The sequence below is a fragment of the Oncorhynchus mykiss genome, chromosome 5 (assembly GCF_013265735.2).
Source record: "Oncorhynchus mykiss isolate Arlee chromosome 5, USDA_OmykA_1.1, whole genome shotgun sequence".
Classification (NCBI taxonomy): domain Eukaryota; kingdom Metazoa; phylum Chordata; class Actinopteri; order Salmoniformes; family Salmonidae; genus Oncorhynchus; species Oncorhynchus mykiss.
In genome coordinates this window covers 13,761,725-13,777,034 of record NC_048569.1, presented here as the reverse complement: position 1 = coordinate 13,777,034, position 15,310 = coordinate 13,761,725, and the positions used below count along the sequence as shown (strand labels likewise).

At 43.3% G+C, this 15,310-nt stretch overlaps 1 protein-coding gene across 1 annotated transcript; it reads left to right on the top strand.

Moving 5' to 3' along the window:
* Nucleotides 1–6,438: 6,438 nt before the first annotated feature.
* Nucleotides 6,439–10,550, top strand: zgc:55461 (beta-tubulin family protein). The gene is made up of 4 exons (XM_021601756.2): nt 6,439–6,596; nt 6,861–6,969; nt 9,040–9,150; nt 9,340–10,550. The coding sequence occupies exons 1-4, from the start codon at nt 6,540–6,542 to the stop codon at nt 10,398–10,400; spliced, it is 1,338 nt and encodes a 445-aa protein (XP_021457431.1). The 5' UTR covers nt 6,439–6,539; the 3' UTR covers nt 10,401–10,550.
* The last annotated feature ends 4,760 nt before the right edge of the window (nt 10,551–15,310 follow it).

Sequence of the window (15,310 nt, the reverse complement as noted above, 5' to 3'; positions counted from 1 at the left end):
GTAGCTCAGCACTGAGAGGAAGCTCAGCACTGAGAGGAATCTCAGCACTGAGAGGAAACTCAGGCAGGTAGTTGGATCCGGCAGATCCTGGCTGGCTGGTGGTTCTGGCAGATCCTGGCTGACTGGCGGATCTGGAAGAGTCTGGTTGACTGGCAGATCTGGAAGAGTCTGGCTGACTGGCAGATCTGGAAGAGTCTGGCTGACTGGCAGATCTGGAAGAGTCTGGTTGACTGGCAGATCTGGAAGAGTCTGGCAGACTGGCAGATCTGGAAGAGTCTGGCTGACTGGCAGATCTGGAAGAGTCTGGCTGACTGGCAGATCTGGAAGAGTCTGGTTGACTGGCAGATCTGGAAGAGTCTGGCTGACTGGCAGATCTGGCTGCTCCATGCTGACTGGCTGCTCTGGCTGCTCCATGCTGACTGGCTGCTCCATGCTGACTGGCAGCTCTGGCTGCTCCATGCTGACTGGCTGCTCTGGCTGCTCCATGCTGACTGGCTGCTCCATGCTGACTGGCGGCTCTGGCTGCTCCATGCTGACTGGCGGCCCTGGCTGCTCCATGCTGACTGGCGGCTCTGGCTGCTCCATGCCGACTGGCGGCTCTGGCTGCTTCATGCTGACTGGCGGCTCTGGCTGCTCCATGCTGACTGGCGGCTCTGGCTGCTCCATGCAGACTGGCGGCTCTGGCGGCTCCTTGCAGACTGGCAGCTCTGGCGGCTCCTTGCAGACTGGCAGCTCTGGCGGCTCCTTGCAGACTGGCAGCTCTGGCGGCATCCTGCAGACTGGCAGCTCTGGCGGCTCCTTGCAGACTGGCAGCTCCTTGCAGACTGGCAGCTCTATGCAGACTGGCAGCTCCTTGCAGACTGGCAGTTCTGAACAGGCGGGAGACTCCGGCAGCGCTGTAGAGGCGGAAGGCTCTGGCAGCGCTAAACAGGCGGGAGACTCCGGCAGCGCTGAAGAGGAGGAAGGCTCTGACAGCGCTAGATAGGTGGGAGACTCCGGCAGCGCTGGAGAGGCGAGGCGCACTGTAGGCCTGATGCGTGGTGCTGGCACTGGTGGTACTGGGCCGAGGACACGCACAGGAAGCCTGGTGCGGGGAGCTGCTACCGGAGGGCTGGGGTGTGGAGGTGGCACAGGATGGGTTAGACCGTGAAGGCGTACTGGAGATCTTGAGAGCGGTGCTGGCACAGGACGTGCAAGGCTAGGGAGGTGCACAGGAGGCCTGGTGCGTGAGACTGGCACCATCTTCACCAGCCGACTAACACGCACCTCAGGACGAGTATGGAGCGCTGACCCAGGTGCCATCAAATCCCCGACACGCTCCGTCGGGCGAATTCCATGTTTAAAACACCAACACAGCAACTCCCTCATTACTCTCTCCTCCAATTTCCCCATTAACTCCTTCACAGTCTCTGCTTCGCTCACCTCCAACACCGGCTCTGGTTCTGGTCTCCTCCTTGGCTCCTCACGATAAACAGGGGGAGTTGGCTCAGGTCTGCTACCTGGCGTAGCCATACTCCCTGTTAGCCCCCCCCCCAAGAAATTTTTGGGGCTGACTCTCTGGCTTCCGTCCGCGCCGCCGTGCTTGCTTCGCCAACTCCATTCTCTGATAACCCTCCGCGCACTGCTCCATCGAATCCCAGGCGGGCTCCGGCACTCTCCCTGGGTCGACTGCCCACCTGTCTATTTCCTCCCAAGTCGTATACTCCCGACTTCGTAGCTCCTGCTGCTGCTGCCTGTCATCACGCCGCTTGGTCCTGTTGTGGTGGGTGATTCTGTAACGGCTTTCTTCGGTAGAAGGAGAGTCGGACCAAAATGCAGCGTGTAGATTTCGATCCATGTTTAATAACACAACGTAAACACGAATCAATACAAAAACTACAAACCAATAAACGTAACGAAAACCAAAACAGCCTAATTCTCGTGCTCATAAACACGGAACACGGACATAATGACACTAAGGACAATCACCCACGAAACACCCAAAGAATATGGCTGCCTAAATATGGTTCCCAATTAGAGACAACGATAAACACCTGCCTCTGATTGAGAACCACTTCAGACAGCCATAGACTTCACTAGAACACCCCACTAAGCTACAAACCCAACACACCACATACAAAAACCCATGCCACACCCTGGCCTGACCAAATAAATGAAAATAAACACAAAATACTTCGACCAGGGCGTGACACAGCTACATGTAATCAGTTACATGTAATCAGCTATATGTAATAAGCTAAAGTTACCTGTCCAAAATTGTAATCGGTAATGTAACTAGTGACGGATTACATTCAGAAAGTAACATACCCATCCCTGAAGAGGATGACTATACATGAATATGGTCAACTTCGAAACATAAACATCGGGATAAATTAATAGACATTTACAGGGAAGTTACTGCTAAATTACTTATCTTCAGGTTGGCGTGTGTGTGTGTGTGTGTGTGTGTGTGTGTGTGCGTGTGCGTGTGTGATAATCTGAGTGTACTGTCTTACAGCAGCTCTTGTACCAGGTTGTCAACCCTACCCTTCTCAGATGAGTTGACTACATCCTACCCTTATCAGTTGAGTTGACAACCACCCTACCCATATCAGATGAGTTGACTACATCCCACCCTTATCAGATGAGTTGACAACAAACCTACCCATATCAGATGAGTTGACAACAACTCTACCCATATCAGATGAGTTGATAACAACTCTACCCATATCAGATGAGTTGACAACAACCCTACCCATATCAGATGAGTTGACAACAGTGGAGGCTGCTGAGGGAAGGACGGCTTATTATAATAGCTTGAATAGAGTCAATAGAACAGTATCAACCACATGGAAACCACATGTTTGACACCATTGCATTGACTCCATTCCAGCCATTTTTATGAGCTTTCCTCCCCTCTGCAGCCTCCACTGGTTGACAACAACCTACGCATATCAGATGAGTTGATAACAACCCTACCCATATCAGATGAGTTGACAACAACCCTACCCATATCAGATGAGTTGACAACAACCCTACCCATATCAGATGAGTTGATGACAACTTACCCATATCAGATGAGTTGATGACAACTTACCCATATCAGATGAGTTGATAACAACCTACCCATATCAGATGAGTTGACAACAACCCTACCCATATCAGATGAGTTGATGACAACTTACCCATATCAGATGAGTTGATAACAACCTACCCATATCAGATGAGTTGACAACAACCCTACCCATATCAGATGAGTTGATAACAACCTACCCATATCAGATGAGTTGACAAGTTCACTTCCATCCAAGCATGCGAACATGTGGCATATAATGCCTTCAATTACTTTATTACCTCTTGCCAGGACAGGTTTCTCTTCCCTTCTTTCATCTGATGCTGTGATGCGCCTGCTTAGGTCTCCTCCGCACCTGCTCTCCCTCACACACACGCACAAGTACGCACACACCCATCTCATGTTAGCTCTGAATAATGTAAGTGCTGCCTCACACTACGCTTCTGCCTTGAGGGGAAACCAAATGACACAGCAGAACCGACATGTACAACACAGCACTGGGACCTCCGGGGGTTGCCTAGGGGATCTCTCTGCGTTTACAATTAGCTCGCCAGCTAATAGTGGTATGGATCCTTAGCTCAATAAAACTGTGTTGGGGAAAGAGGGGATTGTCTGAAGGGGTGGTTCAGGTTCTAGTCATTGTGATAGTAAGGGATTCTATTTAAATGTCTTCAACTTTTTCACCGCTACAAGTACTTTACAGCAGTGGTTCCTAACCTTTTTCGGTTACTATACCACCAACTGAATTTTGCTCTGCCCTGTGTACCCCTGAAGTACGCCCTCAAGTCCATTCTACTCTATGGTCTCATGAGTCTTCTCAAGTACCCTCTGTGCATAGGCCAAGTACCCCTGGTTGGGAACCACTGATTTACATTGTGTGGGTCACTCACCCCACCCACCTCCAATGTGTATAGCAGCCAACTTGGTGATTAGCAGCCATTTTGTACTAGAGTGCTCAGCAGTTGTCCGGTAGTCCAGTATCTGGGATAATTATTTGCTTAGAAATCACTAGTGCACCAGTACTCCAACAAGGGTTGTCGATGAAAGTCTCAGGCCAGTGAAATGTGAAGTATGCCACACTAAATAGTAATCACTTTCAGGGAGGTCCTCCTTATGTAGTATTGTGCTGGATACGGTTTAAAGTACTTTGAGACATAAGTACAAAGAGTTATATACTTAATGTATTATTTTTCAACTCCTAGTGGAGCGAAGGCCCTTCAAACCTCTAACATTTTAAAGTGCTTTATAAAGGCAGTATTGTTCTCACCAATGAAATGAGGTACCCATACATATGGTGTGAAGATTAATATAGAAGGTACAGTCCTGTTGCAGTCTTGCCAAAATGTTCTACCACCACAACATTCAGTAGTGAGGTTTAAGCCAAGCTACTGAATTCAACTGTGTTCATCTCACTGACCTTCTGTAGTGGTGAATGTATTTATTTATTCATAATAAAAACCCTGGTAAAATATGGGTTAAACATCAACAAAAAGTGGTGACTCAAAGGAAGTCTGGTTAAATGAGGACAATAGAAACATCCTGGAATAGAAACAAAGGACGGCAAGTCAATTTTCCCATGTCCTCGTTTTGGAAAATGTTCTCCTCCACCCCTTGAAAGTGCTTTTACTGTGTGCATTCTGGAGCTGCATCACAATGGTCAATCCCTGCACTCCTTGTTAGCATAGCCGTGGTCATACGGGTGTCTTTTTGATAGGAAGTAAATACCTATAGGAAGAAGAGAAATGTGAGATGGTCAAGCATTGCTAATACTAGGCAGGCAGCAGGTAGCCTGCAGGTAGCTGCATCACTAGGCAGGTAGCCTAGTGGTTAGAGCGTTGGGCCAGTAACTGAAAGGATGCTGGATCAAATCCCTGAGCTGACAATTTAAAAATATGTCGTTCTTCCCCTGAACAAGGCAGTTAACCCACTGTTCCTAGGCCGTCATTGCAAATAAGAATTTGTTCTTAACTGACTTGCCTAGTTAAATAAAGGTAAAATACAAAAATAATGGGTTACTTTAGCTGTATTGTAGTTCATTCATATCCACTGGAAATCTCCATTGCTTGAATTACAAATGTATATCTAATAAACTTGATGTGTCTGAGTTGCATACAAATTACTTATACATTTATAGACTGTGGGCATAGAAAATCATTCTCCAGTGAAACTAAACTACCTTGATGATTCATAGTTTATTTGGAAAGTTGTTGTAAAAAGTAAAGAACTTCAATACTGCATGTCAAGTTATTATGCCGGGTGGACTCTGTCCAAAGTCAACGCAAACCTCCTCCATAGCTGTCATCACCATGACTATCACCATGGTCGCCATCAGCTCTCTCCAAACAAAACAAATACTTCATAGCCTAAATCACATTCCACTGGATATTGGGACAGCATTGGCCTCAGGAACCCTCAGTTATTTCCCAATGATGAACATTTTAGTCATGTTTTGTTAATCTAATGTTTTCCAGGTCTACTATTAGCAATATATTGCCATTGTGTTATTCACATCTCTCTCTATCTCTCTCAATGGCAGTAAAAGTGCTTTGAGGGTGTTAACTTGATGCAGCCTGTACGCAATGTTTAGAGAATGATAGAAAATAACTGGTCTTAAAACTACTAGGGAAATTCTGATATGAAATAAAACAAAAGCATATTACAAATAAAATGTATGATTATTATTATATATGCAAGTGGACTTGAATGTTTTTTCAATCATTATTGTTGCTCTTCTTATTTCATCAATGCAGCCACTAATGTCAATAAGTTTAGCCTATTGATGACTCAATTATTTATTTTTTTATAGCCCCTTTACTATTTTTTACTTCACAAAGTATTTGCAGGTAATACAAAGATAATATCTGGCACAATTTAAATGTCATTCCAGTCATAAATTATATTTTCTTTTCAAACATATCCCATGATGAATTGCTATGACCTTCTTATAGTTTTATACCTAGCAAGCATTAGTTTCATGTAATGCATTGTTTCAAAAGTGAAGAAATGGAGGCAGCCTTATCAAACTTTTAACATGTTTTTACATTAAAATGTAAATCTTGAGTGCTGTTTGGTTACATTTTGTGTGTAGCAATAAACCTTGTTGGCCAGCTTCGCATTCAATGATACCACCTGCAAGCTTTCCTAGTTACAAAGAATACAAAAGTATCCCCAAAGTCCACGAACATAAAGAGCCCAAAGTGTCCCAGCGACTCTCCAATGTTTCCATTTCTGTAACCATTGACAACAGGTTACTATATCGTGAGAGCCAATCAAAACTAGGAATCAACTTTTGTTATCCAATGAAATAGAGTTGTACTATGATTGACGGGTGTTTAAACCAATAGCATTCATAATCTTCCGTTGCCACTGATTATAAATCAGTCCTCCGATTTTGAATCGCGTATACTTCTTTCTTGTTTCAGAGTGTATCCGACAGCGGCAGTTATACTTCACCTGTTTAAAAAAATAAAATAATAATTCACTCAAAATGAGGGAAATTGTGCATTTGCAGGCTGGCCAGTGCGGCAACCAAATTGGAGCAAAGGTTGGTTCAACTTTCAGACTATTTCACCCTTCATTAAAGCTCAGTAACGTAGAGCCTTGCATTGTCTGTAATTTATCTATCTAATGTTAGTTCTAAATAAATGATCTAGCTAGGCTACTACTATTAGGCTACATACGCACGTTTTCTGTATTGTAATTGCTCTGTATTTGATTCATTCCCTGCAAATTGCTTCGCTGGCATATCTTTTGGGATGGCTATGGGATGTGAGTTGGAGCTAACACCTGTTCCATTTCTTTCCTCTAGTTCTGGGAAGTGATTAGTGACGAACATGGCATCGACCCCACTGGCACATACCATGGGGACAGTGACCTTCAGCTGGAGAGAATTAATGTGTATTACAATGAAGCCACGGGTAGGTCCTCTATTAGCCTACTAGTTCTATATATTCTCTAGTCATTTAAACAAAATAGGGTTGTAAGTGCTGCTAGATCACATTTTTTCAATTTGAGAATAGGGGCCTACACGAAGCTGGTAAAAATATTTTTGGAAAATGTATTCTGATAAATAATGAATATATTATACTGTAAGAAACAGACCCCCTGCCTGTCTCGAACCCTCGACCTTCTAGCCCGCTATCGGCCGTGCTGCAAAATCATGCTCAAGCGGTAGAGTCGATATCCGTACTTATAAACCCAGGGTCGTTATAATACTAAATTACCACAAAAATAACCAAAACTAGGCCGCGTATGGGAACGCGCTGGGTGGCGAGCTCTTTACTGGTCCAACTTCGAAGCGCTCTGCGCACACTTTGAGCTGACCAAATCCCACCTAATAACAACTCCACAGACAGAACTACGAGAGGTTGTCCTCAACAGTTTGTTATGGACTTGGGACTCATGTACGACGCTGTCCGAGTGTCTTGTAAGATCGCATAATGAGTAGTATGCCTATTTTCAGTGGTGTACTAATTAAGTAGTTTTTTGGGGGTATCTGTACTTTACTTTACTATTTATATTTTTCACAACTTTTACTTCTCTACATTCCTAACGAAAATGATGTACTTTTTACTCCATACATTTTCCCTGACATCCAAAAGTATTTGTTACATTTTGAATGCTTAGCAGGACAGGAAAATGGTTCAATTCGTGGTTGGCAATTCGTGGTTAGCAGATGTTAATGGAGTGTAGCGAAATGCTTGTGCTTCTAGTTCAGACAGAGCAGTAATATCTAACAACTACCTAATACACACATCTAAAGGGGTGAATGAGAATATGTAAGTATATGGATGAGCGATTGCCGAGCAGCATAGGCAAGGGGCAATAGATAATATAAAATACAGTATATATGAGTAACGTAAGATATGTAAACATTATTAAAGTGGCATTATTTAGAGTGCATTGTATAAAGTCACTATTGATCCATTTATTAAAATGGCAGGTGATTGGGTCTCAATGTAGACAGCAGCTTCTCTGAGTTAGTGATTGCTGTTTAGCAGTCTGATGGCCTTGAGAGAAAGCTGTTTTTCAGTCTCTCGGTCTGTACTGACCTCGCCTTCTGGATGGTAGCATTGTGAACAGGCAGTGGTTGATGTCCTTGATGATCTTTTTGGCCTTCCTGTGACATCGGGTGCTGTAGGTGTGTCATGGAGGGAAGGTAGTTTGACCCCAGTGATGCGTTGTGCAGACCGCACCACCACCCTCTGGAGAGCCTATCAAGAAAACATCCTTGGTCATCCCTACTGCCTCTGATCTGGCGGAATTATATCTTAGTGTTGCAGTGTACCCCTGGCACACTGCAAAGAAAGAAAAATAACAAGAAAATGAGCGTTTGCTTAATATAATACATTTTAAATTATTTATATTTTTGATATTTAAGTATTTTAGCAATTACATTTACTTTTGATACTTAAGTATTAAGTATTTTAGACTCTTACTCAAGTAGTATTTTACTGGGTGTCTTAATTTTTTAGTGTGTGTGTGTGTGTGTATATGTGTGTAATATTTATTTATTTATTTATTATTTTTTCCCTTATTTAGGAAAGACATTTTCAGCACCAGTAAGCCCCTGCATTAATCTGGCCCTGCCTATGCTTTGATTGAAACAAAATACAAGGGTAATAGTTTAATACCATATACTCTAATTTGCTCCCGAAACAGTAATTCAAGAAGATCTAATCGCATATTCCTATTAAACTATTTGAGATCAAATGATTAGCATGCAGATGCCGTTTGGACATTTCCCTGGTAAAACGTGAATAATTATAAATAATTTTATGCATATTCAATAATGATATTAAATCTGTCGGTACAAACGTTGAGAAATTATGATGATTTAAAAAAATGTAAAAAAAAGTATAATTGCGCTCCCGCACGTAACACCACTGGGTGAACTTGATTAGAAAATTAGTGACCAATGCATTTGGTGGTCGTTCATGGTTTCGTGGGCAATACAATGCCTCAAACGTTTCTCTTTTGCTTTGCAGGAGGCAAGTATGTCCCCCGTGCGGTGTTAGTGGACTTGGAGCCTGGTACAATGGACTCTGTGAGGTCGGGTCCCTTTGGACAGATCTTCCGACCAGACAACTTCGTCTTCGGTGAGCCCTGGCTTTCTGCTTTTGAGATTTTGAGAATGATATTTGATCCAACAACTTGTATTCATGAAATCTACATCCTAAGGAAGAAGCGTCTTAATATTGCTACAATGGATATTGTATTGATATTGTATTAATTTGGGGCATTACTATATGTTGTCAAAAGACCTGGTCCCTTTTGTTTGTCTGCAGGCCAAAGTGGAGCTGGAAACAACTGGGCCAAGGGCCACTACACAGAGGGAGCAGAGCTGGTGGACTCTGTTTTGGATGTGGTGAGGAAAGAGGCAGAGAGCTGTGACTGTCTACAGGGTTTCCAGCTCACCCACTCCCTGGGCGGGGGCACAGGCTCGGGCATGGGCACCCTGCTCATCAGCAAAATCCGTGAGGAGTACCCCGATCGTATCATGAACACGTTCAGTGTAGTGCCCTCGCCCAAAGTATCAGACACTGTGGTGGAGCCCTACAATGCCACCCTGTCAGTCCACCAGCTAGTAGAGAACACCGACGAGACCTACTGTATTGACAACGAGGCTCTGTATGACATCTGCTTCCGTACCCTTAAACTTACCACGCCCACCTATGGCGACCTCAACCACCTGGTGTCAGCCACCATGAGCGGGGTCACCACTTGCTTGCGCTTCCCTGGCCAGCTCAACGCTGACCTCCGTAAACTGGCTGTCAACATGGTGCCCTTCCCCCGTCTCCACTTCTTCATGCCGGGCTTCGCCCCCCTGACCAGCAGGGGGAGCCAGCAGTACAGGGCCCTCACTGTGCCTGAGCTCACCCAGCAGATGTTTGATGCCAAGAACATGATGGCAGCTTGCGACCCACGTCACGGCCGTTACCTCACCGTAGCTGCAGTGTTCAGGGGCCGCATGTCCATGAAGGAGGTGGATGAGCAGATGCTGAACGTCCAGAACAAGAACAGCAGCTACTTTGTCGAATGGATCCCCAACAACGTCAAGACCGCTGTCTGCGACATTCCTCCCCGCGGCCTCAAGATGGCCGCCACCTTCATCGGCAACAGCACGGCCATCCAGGAGCTGTTTAAGCGCATCTCCGAGCAGTTCACCGCCATGTTCCGTCGTAAGGCCTTCCTCCATTGGTACACCGGGGAGGGTATGGACGAGATGGAGTTCACTGAGGCTGAGAGCAACATGAACGACCTGGTGTCTGAGTACCAGCAGTACCAGGACGCCACCGCCGAGGAGGAGGGAGAGTTTGAGGAGGAAGGAGAGGAGGAGCTGGCGTAAAGATGTGTCATGTGTACTTACTTCACATGCCTTACTGACATTTTTCAGTGTCCTGTTTGTCTTGTCTGTCCCTTTTCACTGTGGCCTTCTCAAGCTGTTAAATTCCAACTTTTGAACCAAATCTCTATTAAAGGCATAACTTTGATAGCATTTTGTCTCCTGTACTCTATAAGTCAATCCATCTCAGTGTTCAAATCAATTATACAACACACTTTAGGTACAATCATTGCAAATGGTCCACTTCCACATAGAAATGTGACTTAAGGTTGTAAAGGGCTAAAACCATAGAATGAGTCACCTGCAAAAAAATCTTGAAGTCTTGAAAAATTGAGTGCTAATTTAATTTGGAGGGTGGATTTTAGCTCATTTATGCATAACTAACTTTTAAAAAAATATGGAATTGTTACCACTTGTAAGCCTTCATATTTATTCAACAGTCAAACTTGCCTAGTATTTGTTTCCAGGTATTTTGCCAATTGCTTTTTATCTGTCCAAGCATAGAGGAAGACTAAGTGGACATGGCTGAAGGGCAAAATCATATTTAATTTCAGAATAGTTTAAAGTTGGGTTAGGGTTTGGTTAAGGTTAGTGCCAGTTAACAAATTCTTATTTACAATGATGGCCTACCAAAAGGCAAAAAGCCTCCTGTGGGGATGGGGAATTAAAAATATAGGACAAAACCCAAATGACATAAAGAGAGACCTAAGACAACATGGTAGGAACAACACATAATAACACAGCATGGCAGCAACACCACATAACATGATATAAACACAATATGGAAGCATGGTAGCAGCACAAAACATGGTACAAACATTATTGGGCACAGACAACAGCACAAAGGCAAGAAGGTAGAGTGCCACGTTATCGACTGTGTCAGACTGACGGATTGGTGGAGTTCGTTTTGCATGGCCCAGTGCCCCGAGTGGAAGGCGATTTCTCTTATAGACCAATGGAATAGTCTAAAATTCGCAAACTCCGCCCACCTGGGGCACCAGACCACGTCGAAAGAACTCGACCATTGCTATAACATATGTGGTTAGATAAGTAAAATACCTATCCAGCCGTTGTAAGATTGGCATGCGTCAGCCACACCTGGGCAGAGGAACGTGCCCCAAGATTTTGGATAGTTTCCCCTGCTCCGACGTTGCACGCAATAACCAATGCTTGCGTGCCATTTCATCGACTGACAGGTTGCTGTAACATTTGTGGTTACCTGATACTTAAAATTCCCATCCAGGCGTTGTAAGATCTGGCATGTGTCAGCAAATGGACTGGGGTAAGAAACTCCCTTGCTCTAGCATACCAATCCAATGCCTTATCAATCATTGCGGTAGGGTTAGCAAGTGCACATTTCTATGAGAAGAGTAGAGAATTGGACTGCAGCAGCCCCAAAGAAGTGTAGAGACCACATCCAGCAGATGGCGCCATCACAATGTCGAACTACTCCAGACAAGAATGTGAATAATGAAGACATTGAATAGAATAGCATCTCTTCTACAGTTTCATTGACTAATGGGTAGGGTTCTTATGATTGGGCTGTTTATTATCAGTTTTCTTTTAATCTGTTTTATTTTCTTTATTTTCTGTGAAATCTGCATATCCTTCTGCCTTCAAAAGTCTACCTATGCAGCCTCAGCTTTCTAAATCAAATCACATGATATTGGTCACGTACAGGGATGTAAATTACTTAAGTAAAAATACTTGAAAGTCGTTTGTTTTGGTATCTGTACTTTACTTTACTATTTATATTTTCAACAACTTTATACTTTTACTTCACTACATTCCTAAAGAAAATGATTCACTTTTTACTCCATAGATTTTCCCTGACACCCAAAAGTGCTTGTTACATTTTGAATGCTTAGCAGGACAGGAAAATGGTCTAATCCACACACTTATCAGGAGAACATCCCTGGTCATTCCTACTGCCTCTGATCTGGTGGACACACTAAACACATGCTTGGTTTGTAAATTATGTCTGAGGGTTGGAGCGTGCCCCTAGCTATCCGTAATTTTAAAAAAGAAGAAAATTGTGCCGTCTGGTTTGCTTAAGGAATTTGAAATTATTTATACTTTTACTTTTGAAACTTAAGTATATTTAAAACCAAATACTTTAACTAAAGTAATAGTGACTGGGTGACTCACTTTTACTTGAGTCATTTTCTATTAAGGTATCTTTACTTTCACTCAAGTATGACAATTGGGTACTTTTTCCACCACTGGTCACATACACATATTTAGCAGATGTTATTGCTGGTGTAGCGAAATGCTTGTGTTCCTAGCTCCAACAGTGCAGTTGTATCTAACAATTCACAACAATACACACAAATATAAAAGTAAAAGAATGGAATGAAGAAATATTAGAACGAGCAATGTCGGCGTGGCATTGACTAAATGCAGTAGAATAGAATACAGTATATACAGTTGAAGCCGGAAGTTTACATACACTTTTAGGTTGGAGTTAATAAAACTTGTTTTTCAACCACTCCACAAATATCTTGTTAACAAACTATAGTGTTAGTAAGTCGGTTAGGACATCTACTTTGTGCATGACACAAAATGACACAAGTCATTTTTCCAACAATTGTTAACAGACAGATTATTTCACTTATAATTCACTGTATCACAATTCCAGTGGGTCAGAAGTTTACATACACTAAATTGACTGTGCCTTTAAACAGCTTGGAAAATTCCAGAAAATTATGTCATGGCTTTAGAAGCTTCTGATCGGCTAATTGACATCATGAGTCAATTGGAGGTGTACCTGTGGATGTATTTCAAGGCCTACCTTCAAACTCAGTGCCTCTTTGCTTGACATCATGGGAAAATCAAAATAAATCCGCTAAGACCTCAGATAAAGAATTGTAGACCTCCACAAGTCTAGTTCATCCTTGGGAGTAATTTCCAAATGCATGAAGGTACTACGTTCATCTGTACAAACAATAGTACGCAAGTATAAACACCATGGGATGACGCAGCCATCATACCGTTCAGGAAGGAGACGTGTTCTGTCTCCTAGAGATGAACGTACTTTGGTGCGAAAAGTGAAAATCCGTAAATACTAGGAATAGATTGTCCACCATCTATGCGTTATCCAGACAGAAAAAAGAAATGGGCAAAATAACATTTCGATTTAGAGCAATAAAGAAATTGAATAAATTAACTGAGCAAACTAGAAACCTTTCAATATATAAGTTTAAACATTATTTAAAAACAATTTAAATATAGTATATAGAAATGTTGTGGGACTATAGTAGATGAAGAATCAATATTATTATAATACTTTTTTTAAATTTTAGATTGAGTATTTATTGGGTCATTATGCTAGTGTATTATGTATGTTTGTAATTGTGTTATATGTGAAAGTGTGTTTGTATTATAAATTGCATTTTAATGTTAAGGACTCTTGGAAGATTAGTCCAAATGGGGACTAAAAGAGATCCTAATAAAATCAAAATCAAATCAAATCAAAATCAATACCAGAACAACAGCAAAGGACCTTGTGAAGATGCTGGAGGAAACAGGTGCAAAGGTATCTATATCCACAGTAAAACGAGTCCTATATCGACATGACCTGAAAGGCCGCTCAGCAAGGAAGAAGCCACTGTTCCAAAACCGCCATAAAAAAAGCCAGACTATGGTTTGCAACTGCACGTCTGCACATTTTGGAAAAGCATTCCAAGTGAAGCTGGTTGAGAGAAAGCTTTGCACACTCTTGGCAATCATCAAGGCAAAGGGTGGCTACTTTAAAGAATCTCAAATAGAAATATATTTTTGAAGTCTTCACTATTATTCTACAATGTAGAAAATAGTAAAAATAAAGAAAAACCCTGGAATGAGTAAGTGTGTCCAAACTTTTGACTGGTACTGTATGTAAGATCCCATAGCAGACAGTGCATGTCAGAGCAAAAACCAAGCCATGAGGTTGAAGGAATTGTCTATAGAGCTCAGAGAAAGGATTGTGTCAAAGCACAGATCTGGGGAAGGGTACCAAAAAATGTCTACAGCATTGAAGGTCCCCAAGAACACAGTGGCCTCCATCATTATTAAATGGAAGACGTTTGGAACCACCAAGGCTCTTCCTAGAGCTGGCTGCCCGGCCAAACTGAGCAATGGGGGAGAAGGGCCTCGGTCAGGGAGGTGACCAAGATCCCGATGGTCACTCTGACAGAGCTCCAGAGTTCCTCTGTGGAGATGGGAGAACCTTCCAGAAGGACAACCATCTCTGCAGCACTCCACCAATCAGGCCTTTATGGTAGAGTGGCTAGACGGAAACCAGTCCTCAGTAAAAGACACATGACAACCCGCTTGGGTTAGACCATGAGAAACAAGATTCTCTGGTCTGATGAAACCAAGATTGAACTCTTTGACATGAATGCCAAGCGTCACATCTAGAGGAAACCTGTCACCATCCCTACGGTGAAGCATGGTGGTGGCAGAATCATGCTGTGGGGATGTTTTTTAGCGGCAGATATTGGGAGACTAGTCAGGATTGAGGAAAAGAAGAATGGAGCAAAGTTCAGAGAGATCCTTGATGAAAACCTGCTCCAGAGCACTCAGGACCTCAGACTGGGGCGAAGGTTCACCTTCCAACAGGACAACGACCCTAAGCACACAGCCAAGACAACACTGGAGTGGCTTCGGGACAAGTCTCTGAACGTCCTTGATTGGCCCAGCCAGAGCCCTGACTAGAACACGATCGAACATCTCTGGAGACCTGAAAATAGCTGTGCAGCGACGCTCCCCATCCAACCTGACAGAGCTTGAGAGGATCTGCAGAGAAGAACGTGAGAAACTCCCCAAATACAGGTGTGCCAAGCTTGTAGCATCATACCCAAGAAGACTCTAGGCTGAAATCGCTACCAAATGGGCTTTAACAAAGTACTGAGTAAAGGGTCTGAATACTTATG